At 35.7% G+C, this 19,390-nt stretch overlaps 5 protein-coding genes across 6 annotated transcripts; 3 read left to right on the forward strand and 2 right to left on the reverse strand.

Annotated features, from left to right (window-relative positions):
* Positions 883–3,498, forward strand: LOC104779588 (PHD finger protein ALFIN-LIKE 6). Of its 2 annotated transcripts, none has more exons than XM_010503959.1 (5): positions 883–1,298; positions 1,432–1,464; positions 1,789–2,017; positions 2,679–2,805; positions 2,886–3,498. In XM_010503959.1, the coding sequence occupies exons 1-5, from the start codon at positions 1,202–1,204 to the stop codon at positions 3,162–3,164; spliced, it is 765 nt and encodes a 254-aa protein (XP_010502261.1). In that variant the 5' UTR covers positions 883–1,201; the 3' UTR covers positions 3,165–3,498. The 2 variants fall into 2 exon arrangements, with proteins under 2 accessions (XP_010502261.1, XP_019099998.1); XM_019244453.1 differs by having other exon boundaries at positions 2,892–3,498.
* LOC104779589 (protein STICHEL) lies at positions 8,416–13,328 on the forward strand. Its single transcript, XM_010503960.2, has 7 exons — positions 8,416–8,591; positions 8,728–10,884; positions 10,978–11,197; positions 11,423–11,977; positions 12,055–12,685; positions 12,795–12,879; positions 12,966–13,328. The coding sequence occupies exons 2-7, from the start codon at positions 8,800–8,802 to the stop codon at positions 13,080–13,082; spliced, it is 3,693 nt and encodes a 1,230-aa protein (XP_010502262.1). The 5' UTR covers positions 8,416–8,591; positions 8,728–8,799; the 3' UTR covers positions 13,083–13,328.
* On the reverse strand, positions 14,282–14,908 carry LOC104779590. The gene has a single exon (XM_010503961.2). It carries the CDS (start codon positions 14,725–14,727, stop codon positions 14,386–14,388), a length of 342 nt encoding a protein of 113 aa, XP_010502263.1. The 5' UTR covers positions 14,728–14,908; the 3' UTR covers positions 14,282–14,385.
* On the reverse strand, positions 14,996–17,219 carry LOC104779591 (2-C-methyl-D-erythritol 4-phosphate cytidylyltransferase, chloroplastic). The gene is made up of 11 exons (XM_010503963.2): positions 16,930–17,219; positions 16,777–16,848; positions 16,620–16,675; positions 16,298–16,377; positions 16,126–16,208; positions 15,929–16,006; positions 15,765–15,833; positions 15,598–15,666; positions 15,476–15,522; positions 15,303–15,393; positions 14,996–15,220 (listed from the first exon to the last, which is right to left on the reverse strand). The coding sequence occupies exons 1-11, from the start codon at positions 17,170–17,172 to the stop codon at positions 15,161–15,163; spliced, it is 948 nt and encodes a 315-aa protein (XP_010502265.1). The 5' UTR covers positions 17,173–17,219; the 3' UTR covers positions 14,996–15,160.
* Positions 17,344–18,654, forward strand: LOC104779592 (NADH dehydrogenase [ubiquinone] 1 beta subcomplex subunit 3-A). Its single transcript, XM_019244454.1, has 2 exons — positions 17,344–17,632; positions 18,363–18,654. The coding sequence occupies exon 1, from the start codon at positions 17,392–17,394 to the stop codon at positions 17,608–17,610; it is 219 nt and encodes a 72-aa protein (XP_019099999.1). The 5' UTR covers positions 17,344–17,391; the 3' UTR covers positions 17,611–17,632; positions 18,363–18,654.

Here is a 19,390-nt window from a genome sequence, read left to right on the forward strand (position 1 = left end):
ACTTCGATTCCTCTGCCTACTTTTTAAAAGTGTATTCAATTCTTTTTTTAAAAATCTTAAACCTAATATAAATATATTTATATATAAGTTTTATAAATCTTTAAGATATATATGCAATTAATGTTTCTCGTGATAAAAAATTTAAGATATATATGCAAATAATGTTTCTTGTGATCGAGTCTTTAAGATATATACGTAAACAATGTTTCTCGTGATCACTTTTCTTTTTCTTGATAATTCTTGTGATCGAGTCTTTAAAATATATACGCAAACAATGTTTCTCGTGATCACTTTTCTTTTTCTTGATAATTCTTGTGATCAGCTTTTATTGTAAAGTTAATGATAAAAATAAAATAATTCTTTAAAATATATTTGTTTACGTGACACTAGATCATATTTTTCAGTCGTAATCATTAGCGATCAAATGTATGATCCAGACAAAAGAATAATATAATATCAAAAAAATATAAGTTAAGAAAAAATTAAATTAAATTATATAAAACAAACCAAATAAAAATAATCAAAATTAACTAAAATTAATTAATTAAAATACAATAAATAAACTTATAAAAATTACACCAAGTCTATTTAGTTAATGCTAATCTAATTAAATTAGATAATTCTAAATAAATTAATTGTACTCAAATTGAATTAGATTCTATTTTTTTTTGACAACTAATTAGATTCGAAATTTATTAATTAGAAATAAATTAAAGTAAGTAAAAGAAAGAATTAAATATTACATTAATTATTTTCTATAATTTATTATCTTTAGGTTTCATAATGTATATGTAATTTAGGATATGTAGACCAGAATTAATAAAATGAATTTTATATTAACACGTAAATAATAAAATACACAAAGTTGTCTTTATTTATTTTAAGTTCACAGCCCCCAAAATTGTCATTGATCGGTCCCTTTTGTTTTTTGTTTTCTCGTTTTAGGGTTTCTTCTTCTTTTTCTCAATTTCACCCAAAATTAAATCTTTCTTCAGAGAGAGATTTACAAAAATTTAATTCCCCCAAATCCGAAACCCAAAGTGTATATCTTTCCTTTTGGGTTTGTTTTCTTCTTCTTCTTCTTCTCGATTCTTTCAAACCATTCGTCCTCAGATTCTGATTTTGACCGGAGAAATTCATATTCTCCGGCGACTCTGAAGCTATAATAAATCCAATTCTCCGGCGACATCGTCTGTGAAACATGGAGGGAATCACTCATGCTATACCTCGTACTGTTGAAGAGGTCTTTAGCGACTTCAGAGGTCGACGAGCTGGTCTTATCAAAGCCCTCACTAACGGTGAGAGTTTTCTCTCTCTCCTTCTCTCTCACTTTGTCCGATTCTGGTTTTATGAATAAAAATCCTGTTTTTATGGGGTTTTTGTTATTTTCGTGAGATTTGACGATTCTGGGTTTTGTGTTGTTGTATGCAGATATGGTGAAGTTTTACCAAACGTGTGATCCTGGTGAGTTATTTCTTCACCAGTGTTATATATATTATTAGTCTTGCTTAGCTTCAAATTGTGTTTAAATCTCTCTATTGGGTTAGCTTCGAATTTATTATTATATCCTTTTATTGTTCTATAGGGTTGTGTCCATTGGTATCTTGAGTTAAGATGTCAGTTTAAAAGTAAAAGCTTTTGTCTTTTGGTTTTCTAGAGTACAGATATGATTTTGCTATATCTCAACCTATTTGGAGACTTTGTTTTGTGATCTTCTACATATTATTAGCATCTAAAGATTGAGTTGTGTGGTTTCTCTTAAAGTTTTTTTCATCCTTGTTCATGCAGAGAAGGAGAACTTGTGCCTCTATGGGCTTCCAAATGAGACATGGGAGGTTAATCTCCCTGTCGAGGAAGTTCCTCCTGAGCTTCCTGAACCAGCTTTAGGCATCAATTTCGCTAGAGATGGCATGCAAGAAAAGGACTGGGTATCTTTGGTTGCCGTTCACAGCGATTCATGGCTTCTTTCTGTTGCATTTTACTTTGGTGCACGTTTTGGATTTGGTAAGAACGAGAGGTAAGATTCTCTCTTCAACAGCTTCAGTCTCTTGAGGGTTGCAACTTTAATATATATGTGGTAAGGTGATGATGCCAATTTAGAATCTGCATGTTTAGTCTCTTGGTGCCTGTTAATAACAATCTCTCTGTCTCGCTTTTTTTTTGTTTTTTTAACTCAATTGATCTTGTTTTATGGGTTGGATTCTGTTAAAATCTTATTGCAAGTCGTTTTCCGTTTCTGCATTTTGCTTCATGAGACAGATTTGAAGGGACAAGTGTTATGATTCACCCCAAACCGGATCAATGTTATTGAGATATATATTGGTCCATAGATGTGATTTGTGCCTCTAATTCTGATCAGTTTTTCTTGTGTTAGTCTAGTGCAGGATCACTGTTATTTGGCCTAGGCAGTTTGCACTGAATTGTAGCTTTGCAACACTCATTGAATCAGTTAGCTAATAAATTAAGTTAAAAGGAAGTTTAAGCAGAACGAGTTGGGGATTCTGAATTTTATATTGAAAGGAAGTTTGAGCTGAATGAGTTGGGGATTATGGATTTTTCTTGGGTTTTGATCATGAATCAAAGTCTCTGTATGTGTGGTTCTATTGGAATTAAGTTTGTTAGAGCAGTTTGGTTATTACTTGCCTTTCAGCTTATGCGATGAACCGATTCTTTTTCAGGAAGAGGCTGTTCCAGATGATAAACGAGCTGCCAACCATCTTCGAAGTTGTGACCGGCAATGCAAAGCAGTCCAAGGAACTATCTGGTAACAACAACAATAGCAAAAGCAAATCTAGTGGCGTCAAGGTATCTCTTCTGTTTCTCCATTTTAAACAAATATATCTCTGTGTCTCCCTGCTAAATTTTATCTCTTTGTAATTCCTCAGAAGCAGTCTCGCCAAACCGAATCTGTCACAAAGGTTGCAAAGATGCCATCGCCACCACCAAAGGATGAAGATGAAAGTGAAGACGAGGAAGAAGACGATGAACAAGGTGCTGTTTGTGGCGCTTGTGGAGACAGCTACGGTACAGATGAGTTCTGGATTTGCTGCGATGCATGTGAGAAATGGTTCCATGGGAAATGTGTGAAGATAACACCTGCAAAAGCAGAAAACATCAAGCATTACAAATGCCCAAGTTGCAGTAACAAGAGATCCAGACCTTGAAGTTCAATAATCAATTTGAAAAAGGTAAAACGAGTTAGGAGAAAATTGTGGAAGAAGGAGATGAAGGCTCCCAGTTTATAAGAAATTGCCAGTAAAAGGGACTTAGAAGATGTAAGAAGGTTAAAAAATAAGATACTTCTTTTTTACTCTATTGCTTAGTCTTTTATTGTGGGTTTAAGACTATTTATAATTTGTGTATGTCTTTTCATTTCTTTTCTTTTCTTTTGGATTTTTTGTTGTTGTTAATGTTAATTCTACTAGTACTAATTTGTTTGGTCTGTTTAAGATATTATTTTAGTTTGATCAGTAATTTGCAAAAATTGTGAAACTGTTATGTGGTTTTTTATAGTTTTAAACATCGTTTATCTCATACTCTTGTGTACCAATATATTGTTGTGTGTTGACTGTTGAGAACTTGAAAGTATTTACACGAGAGAATGAAGTTGACAGATTCTGACAGCCCAAAACTAAATTACTTGACTAGGTCAATTTGAGCCTAAGGTTAGACAATGATTTGTGTTTCGGTATTCGGTAAGCGTATGCCATTGTCATTATCATCACAAGAAGTAAAGACCATAAAGAGACAGGGTCACAGGGGCCTCCCAGTATCTAACAAAACCGTTGCAAGTGCTTTTATTAGGCCTTTTTTTTTTTTGTTTTATGCTAATGTTTGCATGCAAACTATAAAAGCATTATTTAAAGAACCCAACCTTTGCCTAAAAAAATAAAAAAGAACCCAACCTATAAGTAAGCCATAAGCTTTCTTTAATGCCAATTCTAAATAAACTCAAATAAGTAAACAAACTTGTCATCTTCAGATATACCACATATTTCGTGTTGTTGATATATGTTTGGTAATATCACTAGATCGATCAATGTCAATCTATTCATTCTCAGTTAAAGCTTTGAGCCAAAATCAAGATGACAATAATAAAGGTCATGACCAAAATTAATCTGTTGAACCACAATTTTTTGGTAGTGGATATATTTTTCGTTTCTGTTGCTAAGTACCGTACGACTAGATTTTAATATCAAAAAAGCTCACCTTCAAACCTAAAATATAAGTTACAACTTACAATTAGTTGAATTTTGTTCCAAATTTGGTATGAAGACGAATCAAAAAAGAAGAAAAAAAAAAACCAAAAAAAAAACCCAAAACATAAAGCATTGTAGTGAATATATTATGTTTGATATTCAAAAGCTAACTGTACTATGATTATATAAGGTTTTATTATTAGAATTTATCGGATTTCAGACGCTCTTAAAATTGTGGTTATATATTCTTGTCGTCATCGTCGTCCAATCTAGGATTTGTCTATTCAGATAGTGAAATTGCATGTTATTTTCTTCTTTCTAAACCTGTACGTGGGATGTATCTAATATTCTTGTGGATTACCAAAAATATAATAACTAGTCTTCTTATAAGAATTAAGAGATCGAGTCTCCCAAGTCCAAATCCATATTTTTGGTAATGATGCTATAAAAAAATATGATATGTGAAGTAAAACTACGTACGGCGCATTATCCTTGTAGATAGAGTTGACAAAAAGAAGAAATTGTTATAATTAGATTGCAATAATTGGGATTTAAGACATGGTTTGTAAGTGGTGAGTTATCAATGTGTACGTCCACATGATTTTCCATCTAATCCTTTTATAAACTTTATAATGTTTGACCAAATCATTGAAAATTAGCTCAAACTTTACCTTAGGTTAGTTACGTAACGTTATTAATAATTTGCTCTGGTGGTCACAGTTATATATCAGTTACAGACAGTATATTTAATATTGATATTTTGGATTTAATAGAAATTACGTTATCAGAAAATGTTACCCCTTTTTTTGCATCAAAACTGTTCCTTAAATTAATAAAGCATTTTCTTTGATCAAAAAAATAATAATAATAATTAATAAAGCATTTCATTTTTCTCTATGCACGTAGAGATCGACATGAAGTAACAAGGGTGCTTGCTTTATGAATAACAACAACTGTCGTCAGAAAACAATAAAACGGAATCAAAACAATAATAGTAGTAAAATACTAATAGTATCAACAAATAGTCATGTGTGGATTACATTTTCTTCGGCGTATACAACGGACCAAACATTGAAACAGCTAGCACATTAGATTTTTACAGTAACGACATTTGTCAGTGCAAAAGACTCAGGGCTTTCATTGCTCGTATATATCAATTGCCGAATTTATTTGGTTCCATATCGTAGTTATGTACAATTGTATGTACAATTAGCTAGAAAATCCCATACTTATACCGGAATGTGGTTTTATGATCAGAAGACAGAAAGTAACATTTGTAGTTATCTTTCCTTTAATTCTGATTTCCGAACAATATGAAATGAGCATACAAGTTGTTGAAGCTATGACAAACTAATGTTGCAAGATTTTTTGTTTATTTAGTTTTCATTATGTTTTTCGATTGCAAGTTGTTTTGATTACAAATAATTACAAGGAGGACTAGGTTAGGTTTTATGAGAAACCCTCTAATCTTTAAGTAAGTTTTTGAGTGCTTCTTAACAACGGTGGAGTTTTATTGATATATATATATATATATATATATATATATAGTAGACCATATATGATGTATTATTTGGTTTAATTACCAGAAATAAAAGACCATATATGATGTATTATTTGGTTTAATTACCAGAAATAAAAGTCTTTAATAAAAAATATTCAAGAAAACATAAAAGTCTTTTTATTGCTCTAGCTGATATCCTCTCTGGCACAACCATCGAGAAAGCTCTTCCTGGCGGCGCTGAGACCGATCGGCGTTGCTGGGCTCTGGTTCTGTAAAATTTGTTTTTTTCTCTGTTCATAAAGTTCTGGTACAGTCCGTTTTCTTTTTACCGGAGTCTCCTTGAGATTTCAGATCTCAACTCTGACGATGCGTGAGCTTCATCCCCTTACCCTCCTTCCTCCACCTCCGACTACCTCTCTCGGTGAACTTGCTTCTCTGACCCTGCAACCGCCCCCACAAATCCTTGACCGCTCCGGTAACCTTGAATTCTATCCCTCGATCTGGCGCATCCCGCAATCAATCGCAACAACTCTCCGCTCCTCGGATCTACATCCACTCTCCAAGTGTTTTACTTGGATGCAGATGGACGGGAGCTTTGTTTTGATGTCGGAGCCATGGAAGATCTTGGCAATGATTTCACAACTCCGGCGCTCTCTGTTTCCCCGTTTGTTACTTCTCTGGCCTAGGTTTGTTCTCCATTCATAACTCAGTTGCCTGGTAGATAGGTTACTTTGGTTAAACTATGGCACACCCCTGAACTGGTACCTAATCCAACCCCATTTCGATAACATTATATCACGATCAAATCTGTTAGTATCGGTGTTTTCTGCTTGGTCAAGTCGAGTTAACCTCGGTAGCAGAACACTTGATCTTTCTAGGATGATTGAGAATCATTTGTGTCGAGACCAGTGTGTATCCGGGTTTGGTCTGAACTCTACTCTTTCCCACCCTAAGAAATCTTTGGTTAGTTTATTGGTTTTTTTAGTCCGAAGACTGATTTTGAACCTTAAACCACCATTGTTGCTAGAATGGCATAGGAGTCTTTTGAAAACCATGTTAATCGGATACCCTAGATATGATCCCACTTATGGAGTTTGCTTGGTGAAGTTTGGCATTATGATCCCACCTCTATGGAGTGGGGGTTACCGATGTTTCACCAACTCTCTACCTATACCTCACCAAATCTCAAAGATCTTTAAACCGCAAACCAACTAATTGTTGAAGTCCTGCATATAATCTTGAAGACTAGTGGCATTATGACCCTCAGTCCAAGGAGGAGTGGTTACCACAACCTCATCAAGTCCTGCTCTATCAACCGTAGACCAACAACTACCTCTGTAGTAACCGGTTATCAGAGCCACAGCTCCCCTGCTCGACCCTTTGGCAATACAGCTTTACCATTCTCATCTCCGCCAAGTCTTCAAAGATTCAAGACAATGGATTTCTACTCCTTTGACTTGTTTATGGAGTCTGCATCGGTTTGCCTTGACCTCACAAGTTCCATGCTGCTTTCTAGCATGTGGTTCATAGCTCTCAAGCTCTTCACATCGAATGCTCCTATCTATCCTTGTACTTTTATTACTATATGCTTTGGTTTTTCTTACTCTATGTTGTATTTTAGTCAATACTTGCCTTGTATGTTACTTTCTATTTAACGGAATGATAATATCTCTTTGATAATAATAAAAATATATATATATATATATATATATATATATATATATTCTATTGAAACTGAAACAGAAAACTAAAGTGCTGATATCCAAATATATCATATTTTTCATGCTAATGTTCCTTAAAATACAACTAAAATTTGATAATAATATAAGAGCAATAGAAAAATAGTATGACATCAGTACATAAGATGATACCCTATAAAAGCAAAACGCACGTCACGAAAAAAAGAAGAAGTAATTATTCAACAAACACTATCTATGACTATATATAGTCATAAAAGCTACTAACATTCAACAACCTAATTTATTCTCATCGTTGTTGTATTATTTTTTTTGGATAATTATTTTTATTCTCCTAGTCCTAGTTATGATAATCATAAATGGTTCATTCACATACCACACCAATATTTTTTAAAAAGAAAACAACATAAAATTCAAATTATAAATGTTAACAGTTATTACACAATGAATCTATATATTCTTTATTTAATTATTGTATTATGAAAATTTATTCAACATAACCCGTAGAATAAGGATATAACGCTTATTGAGTTTGAATAGAAATTTGAAAAGCATTAAAGAAATTAGTCTAGTTGAAAATTTACCTTAATGTATAAATTATTCCTTACATTAAGGTAACCTTTCTTTGTTCTTACCCTTTTTTCAACTTACCATTTATAAATGAAATTATAATCATTTTCATTAATAACATCAAACTGTTCCCTATTCATCATTTTTTTAGTTGTTTCCTTCGTTTAAACTAAATTTATCTTGTTTTTTTTCCTTACTAAATTTATCAAAATTATTACTGACACATTTCTTTTAGTAAAAAACAGCTTTAATAACAACAAACAACAAAAAAATACATACATTGACGCACACGAAAACAGAGTCACACTAGACAAGGCTTTGACGAGACCCGAGCCATAGCTGATTGAATCCACACTTTCTCCGGGAGTGTTTTTCACAGTTTTCACTTTTCACTTTTCTTACCCACAAAAATAATAAAAATCAATTCCATTTTTAAATTGAAAATATTATTCTCTCTCTCTCTCTTTCTCTCTCTCTCTCGCTTTCCTTCATGCTCTCTCCATCGCAGTCACAGGTCAGTTCCGAGATTTCATCATTCTTTTTGTTCCACCGCCGGCCATGTATTTATAATCATCCCTAAACCGTAGAGCTCCGGCGAACTCTCTCTCTGGAAGAAATAAACAAGTAGCTTCTATTTCTCTTTGCTTCTTCCTCTTAGTGTTTTCTTCGATTTTTCTTAGTTTTGAATCCTGGATCTACTGTTTTACGATTCGTTTCCATGGCGTTGTTCTGATTCTTTTATCTTCTTATTTGCTTGAAGCATTTCCACATTTTGTTTTTGAAATAATGGCACTGGAAACGCGAAGCTGAGAGAAGGAGGAGGGAAAAAAAAATGTCAGGTTCGAGAGTATCGGATCTGAGTAAATTGCATCTGATGAAGAAGGAGCTGACTCAAATCAGAAAAGCTGGCCGTGTTTTACGCGATCCAGGCACTACTTCCTCCTGGAAATCTCCTCTCGATTCCTCGAGATCCGTCGCCGTTTTGGACCTTCCGGCGGCGAGTAGCAGAAACGCTGGGAGTTCGAGTCAGTTCCCGATTCGAGGAGAGAGTAGCAGTACTAATCGTGGTAAAGAGAAGAAGGTGTTCTTGTATAACTGGAAAACTCAGAAATCTTCTAGTGAGAAAAGTGGATTAGCTAATAAGAATCATGTTAAGGAAGAAGAAGAAGAGGCTTCTTCGTGGACACAAGCTAGTGTCAATGATGATGATGTGAGTGATGCTAGGAACGGTGGTGATTCCAAGAGTGATTCATATCTTGGAGTGGGTTTTAGGTGTAGAGATACGAGTCTAGCCTCACAAGGTTTGTCTAAGGTGAGGAAGAGTAATGTTGGTTGTAGCAAGAAGAAGAAGAAGAGTAAGAAAAAAACTAGCTCGTCTCGTTTGGATTTTTTGTCGAAGTATCATCAACCTAGAGATGATATTGTTTCTACTAGAAAATGTAATCCTGGATCTGGTTTAGCTGTAAGGAGAGGAGATTCTGCTGAGTTATCTGATGATACAGAGGAGGATTTGAGCAAGGTGACTGGTGCGTCTCCTTTGCTTTTGAAGCTTCAGCATAAGAACTGGTCACGTTCTTCTTCTAAATTGTTGACATCTAATAGAATAGAGGATTCTTCTTGTACTTATAATAGCACACCGGCTTTATCTACTAGCTCGTACAATATGTATGCTGTTCGTAATCCTAGCACTGTTGGATCTTGGGATGGTACCACGACTTCGCTGAATGATGGTGACGATGAGTTGGATGATAACCTGGATTTACCAGGGAGGCAAGGTTGCGGCATTCCGTGTTACTGGACGAAGAAGGCGATGAAACATAGAGGTGGATGCAGAAGTTGCTGCTCTCCATCATTTTCGGATACTTTGAGAAGAACCGGAAGTAGCATTTTGTGTGGGAGTCAATCTGTGTATCGTAGGCATAATAGAAATTCTTCTGGAGGGTATAGTAAACAAAAAATTGCTTCCAGAAGTGCACAAGGTGTTTTACCTTTACTCACGTACGGCGGTGATGGTAGAGGAGGGTCTTCTTTAGGAACCGGGCTTAGTGATGACGAGCTTTCTACCAATTACGGAGAGCTTGATTTAGAGGCTCAGAGTAGATTAGACGGGAGGAGGTGGTCTACTAGTTATAGAAGTCAAGATGGTTTGGAGGCTGTTGCGTTAGATGAAGAAGGAGAAGAAGGAAGTACACCGGAAACAATCCGAAGCTTCAGCCAAAAGTACAGACCAATGTTTTTTGAGGAATTGATTGGACAGAGTATAGTGGTTCAATCATTAATGAACGCTGTGAAAAGGAGTAGGATCGCTCCTGTTTATCTTTTCCAGGGTCCTAGAGGAACTGGTAAAACATCAACCGCAAGAATTTTTTCAGCCGCCCTGAATTGTGTGGCCACTGAAGAATTGAAGCCTTGTGGATACTGTAAAGAGTGCAATGATTTCATGTCTGGGAAAAGTAAGGATTTTTGGGAACTTGATGGAGCTAATAAGAAGGGAGCTGATAAGGTAAGGTACCTTATAAAAAACCTACCGACGATACTTCCACGGAATTCCTTAACGTACAAGGTTTTTGTGATAGACGAGTGTCATTTGCTACCATCGAAGACGTGGCTGTCTTTTGTTAAGTTTCTTGAGAACCTTCTGCAGAAAGTTGTCTTCATATTTATAACGACTGACCTTGACAATGTTCCTCGGACCATTCAGTCAAGGTGCCAGAAGTTCCTCTTTGATAAACTCAAAGATTCTGACATAGTAGTGAGACTAAAGAAAATTGCTTCAGACGAAAATCTTGATGTAGACTTGCATGCGTTGGACCTGATTGCTATGAACGCGGATGGCTCACTTCGGGATGCTGAAACAATGTTGGAGCAGCTGAGTTTGCTGGGAAAACGCATTACCACTGCTCTCGTAAACGAGCTCGTAAGTCTTTCTAATTCTTCTATGTAACCGTGCATTGGAAAAAAAAGTAAATTTAATTAATGTGAAAAAATGTGGCAACATGTTTTTGTGCAGGTGGGTGTTGTTTCAGATGAAAAATTGTTGGAACTCTTGGAATTAGCATTGTCTTCTGACACCGCAGAGACCGTAAAGCGAGCTAGAGAGTTGTTGGATCTTGGAGCTGACCCAATAGTCTTGATGTCTCAACTCGCCAGTCTTATCATGGATATAATTGCTGGTACATACAAGGTCGTAGATGAAAAATACAGCAACGCCTTCCTTGATGGACGAAACTGTAAGTTCCATCCAGCAACGTATTTGAAATCCGTAGTGGTCATCTGTGCTAAAATATTAGCTTTTTGATGCGTTATGATCTGTTAGCTTGTTTAGATCATTTGCCCATTCCATTTTTTCTCACACCCTTAATCCAATTAATCTTGTGAGAGCAATACTACTCTTTATTATGAGTCTTTAACCACTTTTTCTGATTTTGGCAAAATCCTTTGCTTTGTTTTTGTAGTGACTGAAGCGGATATGGAGGGACTAAAGCATGCTTTGAAACTTCTTTCTGAGGCGGAGAAGCAGCTTAGAGTTTCTAATGACCGTTCAACATGGTTCACAGCAACTTTGCTACAGCTTGGGTCAATGCCTTCTCCTGGCACCACACATACAGGAAGTAGTAGAAGGCAAAGCTCTAGAGCAACCGACGATGCGTCAAGCATTTCTAGGGAAGTGATGGCTTACAAACAGAGAATCGGAGGGCTTCACTTTAGTAAGTCAGCATCCCCAGCTTCGGTTATAAGAAGGAACGGGAATCCTTCCCATGAAGCGAAAGCATTCTCCAGGGTTATCGATAACAACTGCTATAAATCCTCGTCATCTAGCGAGATTATAGAGAGCGAAGCTTCCATCGCCTCACATGACAATAGCATCGCAAGCACCATGATGCTTAATCAAAGAAGTTCAGAGAAACTTAACGATATATGGAGAAAATGTATAGAAAGATGTCATTCCAAGACATTGAGGCAGCTGCTCTATACTCATGGGAAACTTATATCGATCAGTGAAGTTGAAGGTAAAAATCCAAAGAGTTTATATATCTTTTCACTTTTAAAATTTTTGCATCCTTAAAAAGATGGATATGCTTTGCAGGTATTCTAGTTGCTTATATCGCGTTTGGGGAAACCGATATCAAATTGAGAGCTGAAAGGTTTCTAAGCAGTATTACAAACTCGATCGAAATGGTACTAAGGCGAAGCGTAGAGGTCAGGATAATCCTCTTGCCTGAAACCGAGTTACTCGTGGTCCCTCACCAAACCCGGAAACAAGAAATGACAAACAAAAGTGGGCATCTAAATAGCAGCATCGCTGGTTTAAATGCTGAATCAGATGCTGAAGTTGGTAGCAGCGAGGAAAGCAGATCAAAACTCCCAATGCAAAGGATAGAATCGATCATCCGAGAACAAAGATTAGAAACCGCATGGTTACAAACTGCTGATAAAGACACACCTGGATCAATAATACGGGTAAAACCCGAAAGGAATCAGATTCTACCTCAAGAAGAAGACACTTATCGCCAACAACCTAATGTAGGTTCTGCTATTTCTTCTTCTGGACTAACCCCACACCATTGGGTAGATGATTTAAACAATGAAGTTAAGCTTTTGAGAATCGGCGACAATGGTGAGCTTCAGGAGAATCTAACCGGTAAAAGAGGAGAGAACTGTCCTCTTTCCCCAAGCTTACTTCATAATACTAACTTCGGAAACAACAAAGACAATCTGTAAGTTTCCTCACTCTGATCCTTTTCGATTTAAACTGTCAAAAGAAAACCAAATAAGATCTTGTATTGTCATAATAATATCATGAACATTTTGGCTTTGGTTGTGTAGAGGAGGATACGAATCAGGATCAGGAAGAGTTGGTTGTAATATATTATTTTGTTGGAACACAAACAAGACTCAGAGACGAAGCAAGGTTTGTGTTAACAACTCGAATCGATTCCTTCTTTCCGATGTTTAATTTTTTTTTCTCATTTATTTTTGTTTTGCGGATTTGATTAGTCGAAACAGGTTAAGGGAACTCCTGTTCGTTCCCGGAGAAATCAGAAGAGTCGATTCTCTCTGTTTAATGGATGTGCTAAGCCAAGGAAAGCAGAAGGTAACAACATTAGAAGATGAAACTAAGTTTCTCAAATCGTGATAACAAAATTGTTCCCTCAAGCTCTAATTTAGCATATGTTCTTCCACTTCCACATAGTTTTTCTATTCGATAATGATATTATGTCAAAGGACAGTTTTAATTTATTTACTGTAAAGTTCCTATCCTATGGGGTTTCAACAACTCCATTTTTGTTATCTATCTTATAAAACTTCAAAAATGTTACTATGAAATAAAGAATCGACCAATAGGTTAAGCTTGAGCAATAGTTTTCAAGTTTTTGTTTTCATTTCTCAAAACAAGAACTATTGTTAAGGACCTTTAACGAAACACAACAGTGCAATAAATTCTAAAGGGACTTTATGCTAGGCCAACCATTTTTATGCTAGGCTAACCATTTTCATTCACAACTCAAAATACGAAGATGAACATGAAGCTCTCTACGGACTACGATACCATTGGTTACCCTACTTCCTCATGCATCTGGCTACTTTCCACAAGGGACGACATTTTGTCCAAGCTAGGACTGAGCCTTTTTCTCTTACACCATATCCTAAATTCAAAAGTCGAAACCAACTTTGAACAGATCCATCGACCACTGCTTTTCCCAGCTGAACCAATTCTTTAATTTCACCAAAGCAGGATCCGAAGATTGATGGGAAGCAGTTCCCAATTCGACCTTAATTGTTCTCCGGGTTTCCAATATCCCTAACGCTGGACTCATTCATATAATGTATAATAAGAGATCTATCTATTATATAAAGAGACGATTGTGTCTCATAAGGGTAAGCCCCATTCTTTTTTACACAGATTTTACAATACTATTTTATTTGATACTTAGGCTGGTGAAAAAAAAAGCTCATTTATCGTTTCCCTATCTATGAATCCCCTATAAACAATACATATTTGTTTACAATCTCACGTATTATTGAATTGTTGACTAGAAAACTCAGCACCCAAAGAAGCTTTTACCTTGTGGTTTTCCATTTTATTAGGGTTCCTCATTCTCATCTATTATTACTTCTTTGTCACACGTGAATGTATTTGTATAGCCATCGTTTATAATTTCATGTAAACTTTGCCTCAGGTTTGTTTTTTTATTCATGCATTAGTTTAATGTCTCCTTTCTATGACACGTTCGTACGTAGTAGAAATATTGTACTTTCTTTACCATTCAGAAAGAGTTACGACAACTATTTTTGTAGAATATACGATTTCTACGTTTTCTTTAATGGACCTATACATGATCTCATCATTGAAAAACAAAGTATACAAAGAAAAAAGTAAGAAACATTATACAAGATAGCAAGCGTGTTGCTCAGATCAGATCCGAGTGGGATCAGCGAAGCGATAAGAGAAAGACCTAGAAAGATTCTCAGGTTCATCGTGGTCGTGCCACCCTGGCCCTTGATCAAAATTCAAATAGTAATCGTAAGGGTCATAAGCCACGACCTTAGCGGAAGAAGAACGAGGAGAAGGCAACAGCTTAAGCTTCATCAACAAAACCTTCCACTTAGACGACTTAGACAAGACTCTTTCTCTTCGTTGTTGTTGCTTCTGTTCTCTACAACTCTTACTGTATCTTCCGCTTACAATTGTCTCTCTGTAAGATGAAGCGGTTGATGCCACGTTCCATCTCTTCTTGCTTGGAGATTCAAACATCATTAAGCTGCTGAATATATTTTCTGATTAGTGCAATTTTTTGTTTTCTTTTATGAGAAAGAGAGAGTCACATTAGAAGATCTTGGCCAGCCACTTTGCTTAACCTCTCTCATTCTCCTTAAACTTTTTACCTAGGTTAATTACATCCATATATATACTACTACTTTTAACCTATCTGCTAGATTTTGTTTTTCTCATTAACAACATACAAAATAGCCCATATAACATTCGGGCTTTACATATTATATAACACATGCCCATCAACCGAAACTGATACAACAACTGAAGAGCCAAACCGTAAAATAGAAGAATCTTGTCTTTCTTTACCATATTAAGCTATGTGATCATTCATGAACATTGAGTGAACTCTACAAGGTTTATGAATATTTTCCTGTCATAAAATTAATAAACATAAAAAGAATCCTCTAATGATACCTCATGATGAGTCCTCGCTCAAGATTCTCTCAGCGAGCAGTAAATCATCAGGTGTTGTAACCTGCAATGGAGGAGACAATTTTAGCAATAAATAAGATCCATAGTTGTAAAAAAAGAAAACGTAAGTTATAGTGTTTGTTTACCTTGATGTTTGTATAAGATCCTTGAGTGACATAAACTGGATGCTTGAGGTATTCAACAATCGAAACATCATCTGTTACCTCTAGCCCTTCTCTGTTTTAGATATAGAACACAAATATTAAGCAGTCATTTTTGTATTTTAATCCAGACCTCAATCAGTTTAAGGTACACACACCTTTTCACAAGCTCGAAACCTCTCTTCAATAGCTCAGGTTTGATCACCTAGCGAAAAAAGATACATTGAAGTTGGTTTGAAACCAAAAACCAATCAGCAAAGAATGAAAAATAATGTAAAACCTGTGGTGTCTGCATTTCCCAAAGGGTTTTTCTGTCGAGAGTTTTCACCACAAGCGATTCAGAGTTGACCTGCATATCACAATGGAACAAGTCTAATATCGAAATTGAGAATATGACCGAAAGAAACTAACACTAGATTTTGGCCAAATAAATTGAAGACTTCGTACCTCTTTGATTGTAGCTTTAGCAGGAACACCAAGTACGGCTGCTCCAACCGCACAACCATCTTTAAGTACCTTCAATGAAACAAAACAGTTCAATAAAATTCTAAAGGGACTTCAAGAAATTTGTTTCATTCTCCTTAATCTTTCGCTACTTTTCATAAGCATACCTTCTCGACATCTTCAGTATTCACTAACGGTCTGGCAGAGTCGTGGATGCACACAAGCTCAGAGTTCACATCAATTTCCTGCGAGAAAATATTAAATTCGAAGCTTATATGAAGTAGAACAAACAGTTGTCGTATAATAATTTCTTTTAAGGAAAAGATTCATTGGATATGTTCATCAAAGGAATGAAGGTATGAACCTGAAGTCCACTGTAAACAGAATCTTGTCTTTCTTTCCCAGGAAGAGCAAATCTAAGATTAACATCAACAGATTCTTCATATTCTTAAGATCAAAAAAAAAAAAAAGGCTCAGTGTTATCTCTGGAATATCTCAATCAAAAAGACAACTAATGAGAGAAAGAGAGACCAAACCTTCAAAAATGTCTCGGAAAAATGGATCACAAACAACTACAATTTCCTTCACTTCAGGCATGCGTGAAAAAGTGAAAAAGCTTCAACAATCAAACATAAAATTTAACAAAGACAAAAGCAAGTTAGATCTCTTAACAAGAAAACTATACGTTCTTATGCTTTTAAATGGTACAATACTAATAAACAAGTAGACTTGACCAAATCGAAAACAACAAATTACAATTCTTCCATCAATCAGATGAGAGTGTTATTAGTTCTCAGACAGAGATTCAAACACATGAAAGACTTTACCAGTAACTGACTTGCAAGTACGAAATGTTACCTATACAAAGCAATTGGCTGACCCAAAAGTGGTATATACTGCTTTGGCATACTCATCTATTCACATTAACCAACAAATGCTAGCAAAAATGAGATTCCATATAAACAACTTGAGCATAAAGTTTGAAACTTTGAGACTAAGAATTAAAAAAACTTGCTTTCATTCGCTTGCCTTGACCTCCAGCTAAGAGAATCACCGAGACACTCTTCTCCTTCACAACAGTATTGCTCTAAAGAGACAATAAAAAAAACTTAAACTAGAGAGCAAAAAGCTTCAAAAATTTTGAGTTAATTACAAATTCTGAACTTACATTATCAAATCCAGTAGACGAAGAACACCTGATTGAAATTGATTGAGCATCTCTTCTGCTAACCCTTCTCGAAAGATCCAGTTTTTGAACTGAAGCAACATTCGGAAACAATAGAGTATGAGAGAGATTGCCTTGGGAGCGATAGCTAAAGCCCAGAGAAACTGAGCTCGGTTTGACTGCAAACTTCGGACATAGAAATGCCGGAGATGTAATGAAGCCAAGATTCGCTTGAAGCATCGCCATGTTTTTTTAACTTATCTCGCCGGAGAGGAGAGATGATGAAAACTCTCAGTTCATCGGCGAAACCAGTATATATATAGGGCCAACGAAAACATTAAGCCCATTAATATTGTGGGCTTTTAATAAGGCCCATTAGTCAAAACAACAAAAACAACACATCAAAGCGAAAACAGAGAATGAAAAAAACGTAGAAACCGACGACGAAGACCGGAGGAAAAAAAAATGGCGAAACCGTTGGGAACAACCGGAGAATTTTTCAGGCGAAGGGATGAGTGGAGGAAGCATCCGATGCTATCGAATCAAATGAGACACGCACTTCCAGGTCTCGGAATCGGTGTTGGTGCCTTCTGCGTTTACCTCGTCGGTGAGCAGATCTATAGCAAACTCATGGCACCATCTACTCAATCATCGCACCAGAAACAACCTGCTCCGTCTCACTGAGAGAGATAGAGAGAGCCATTAGGTAATTTCTCAAATCTTCTCGAATGCTTTTTATAGGTTTTGATCCTAATCGATTTTGACTTCTCTGTGAAAGATTGGGGGAAAACAAACTTTAGAAAATGTTACGTTTTCAGGATGAAAGATTAAGATTTGTTGTATATCATTTAGGATTTAGAATCCTTGAATCAAGTTCTTGTAGTGAATCAGAGTTAAACACAGCTTTAATGTTCCAGTTATTGGCAATGGCTGATGTGTGTGTATTGATTGGTCTGAGATGAATCCATTCCTTTGCAGTTTGTATAAGCAAAAGCTGAATAAACAATACAACATAGTAATTAGAGTGAGAACAAATGGTTCTGGCTTTTTGAATCTTGATTCATCGGTCACATGCTTATGGTTATGGCAATCAGTGATTCTCTTTCAGGGGAACTCTTTAAAGTTTACAGCTTTGATGTCAGTTGTTAGCATTGCTAGTTAGTTTTGATCAATAGATAGGTAGGTAGATTTTATTTTTTCTTCATTTTGTTATCAACATGCCTTTTGTTTTCGATTGAGTTAAAGGCTTTCAGATCATGTGTTAATAATGGCTGTATAACAGTAGCTTTCTGTTGTCTCTTTGCTTTTATACTAATGATCTGAAAGATTGGTGTTTTTGTATCTTCTCTTCTATGAGACCTTCTTTGGTTTTGGCTCTGAATCTTTTGTTTGTAAAAAAGGTTGTAAACTAATAAAAATTACTCATCTTGATGCAGATTGTTTCGAACTGTGGCAGATAAAAGAGCTGTGAGGGATTCACATTTTACCGTTTTTCTTGGATTGTCTCAATAAAGCTGTGTGAATGAAAGACAAAGACTCTGATCTCTCTCTCTGTTGAATGTTGTATAATCTTCTTGTATGACAGTTTTCATTGTGTTCTCGTTGTGTTTTGTGTTGTCTTTGCTTAATAAGAGTTCTTCGGAGATGACAGTTTAAGATATTGCCTCTATTGTAATAGAAACAGGCATTTTTAAACTAGGTCATTTTTGTGCGTTTTCATGTTTTACACTCAAGAAAATAGTTTGTTTATAGATTGACAGCAATATTCCATAAAAGTACACCAAGTATTTATGAAATTTTCTCTAGATTGAAATGTATCTAGTCGAAAATGTGGTTCTAAGCGTCTCTCCTTCGCCTCTAGATCTCATTAATGAAGACTTTTAAAACGCGTCTAGTGATCCTTTTTAATTGGCGACGGTTAAAGAGCCTTCACTTCACTACTGAGATCTTGATGTCAAAAATACAATCAAATATGAAATATATATATATATATGTTTGAAGAGAGGTAAAGAGAAAGAAGACTCTTGAAAGTTTGAAACATTTATGTTTGGAGAGATGTAAAGGGAACCAACGTGCCAATGTCATATAGGTTTGACTACCTTCAGACAAATGTAAAAACTCAAGCTGTAACCAAAAACCAAATTAAAACATACTGTATGTCTGTATCCAGTGGTGAACCCAGAAAATTTTTTTACCCAGGTCATAAATAAAAAAAATGACTGATAGTATAGTGTGGAAGATTCGGATCTTGGTTTGGGGAGATCAACAGTGCGAAAAATGACCAACCATGCAACTGAAACTTCACAACTTTACATGCAAAAAACGTTATCTCAAAGTTTTACCCGGTCAATTGACCTTCCCAAGCTCTATGTGGGTCCGCTACTGTCTGTATCTATATCATATATGTAGCATGAAAGTCATAACATATACAGTAGAATCATCATCAAATCTTGGAATTTGTCTC

Source organism: Camelina sativa, chromosome 4 (assembly GCF_000633955.1).
Source record: "Camelina sativa cultivar DH55 chromosome 4, Cs, whole genome shotgun sequence".
Classification (NCBI taxonomy): domain Eukaryota; kingdom Viridiplantae; phylum Streptophyta; class Magnoliopsida; order Brassicales; family Brassicaceae; genus Camelina; species Camelina sativa.

Excerpts from the sequence above, each read along its gene's own strand:
- LOC104779588 (XM_010503959.1), top strand. The coding sequence starts at position 1,202 with ATGGAGGGAATCACTCATGCTATACCTCGTACTGTTGAAGAGGTCTTT. Across the intron at positions 2,018-2,678 it reads GGATTTGGTAAGAACGAGAG|GAAGAGGCTGTTCCAGATGA; the intron begins GTAAGATTCTCT and ends ATTCTTTTTCAG. Across the intron at positions 2,806-2,885 it reads GCAAATCTAGTGGCGTCAAG|AAGCAGTCTCGCCAAACCGA; the intron begins GTATCTCTTCTG and ends GTAATTCCTCAG.
- LOC104779589 (XM_010503960.2), top strand. The coding sequence starts at position 8,800 with ATGTCAGGTTCGAGAGTATCGGATCTGAGTAAATTGCATCTGATGAAG. Across the intron at positions 12,686-12,794 it reads GGAAACAACAAAGACAATCT|AGGAGGATACGAATCAGGAT; the intron begins GTAAGTTTCCTC and ends TTGGTTGTGTAG. Across the intron at positions 12,880-12,965 it reads AGACTCAGAGACGAAGCAAG|TCGAAACAGGTTAAGGGAAC; the intron begins GTTTGTGTTAAC and ends GGATTTGATTAG.
- LOC104779590 (XM_010503961.2), bottom strand. The coding sequence starts at position 14,727 with ATGATGTTTGAATCTCCAAGCAAGAAGAGATGGAACGTGGCATCAACC.
- LOC104779591 (XM_010503963.2), bottom strand. The coding sequence starts at position 17,172 with ATGGCGATGCTTCAAGCGAATCTTGGCTTCATTACATCTCCGGCATTT. Across the intron at positions 16,676-16,776 it reads GTCAAGGCAAGCGAATGAAA|ATGAGTATGCCAAAGCAGTA; the intron begins GCAAGTTTTTTT and ends TAATGTGAATAG. Across the intron at positions 16,209-16,297 it reads TTTCCGAGACATTTTTGAAG|AATATGAAGAATCTGTTGAT; the intron begins GTTTGGTCTCTC and ends TTTGATCTTAAG.
- LOC104779592 (XM_019244454.1), top strand. The coding sequence starts at position 17,392 with ATGGCGAAACCGTTGGGAACAACCGGAGAATTTTTCAGGCGAAGGGAT.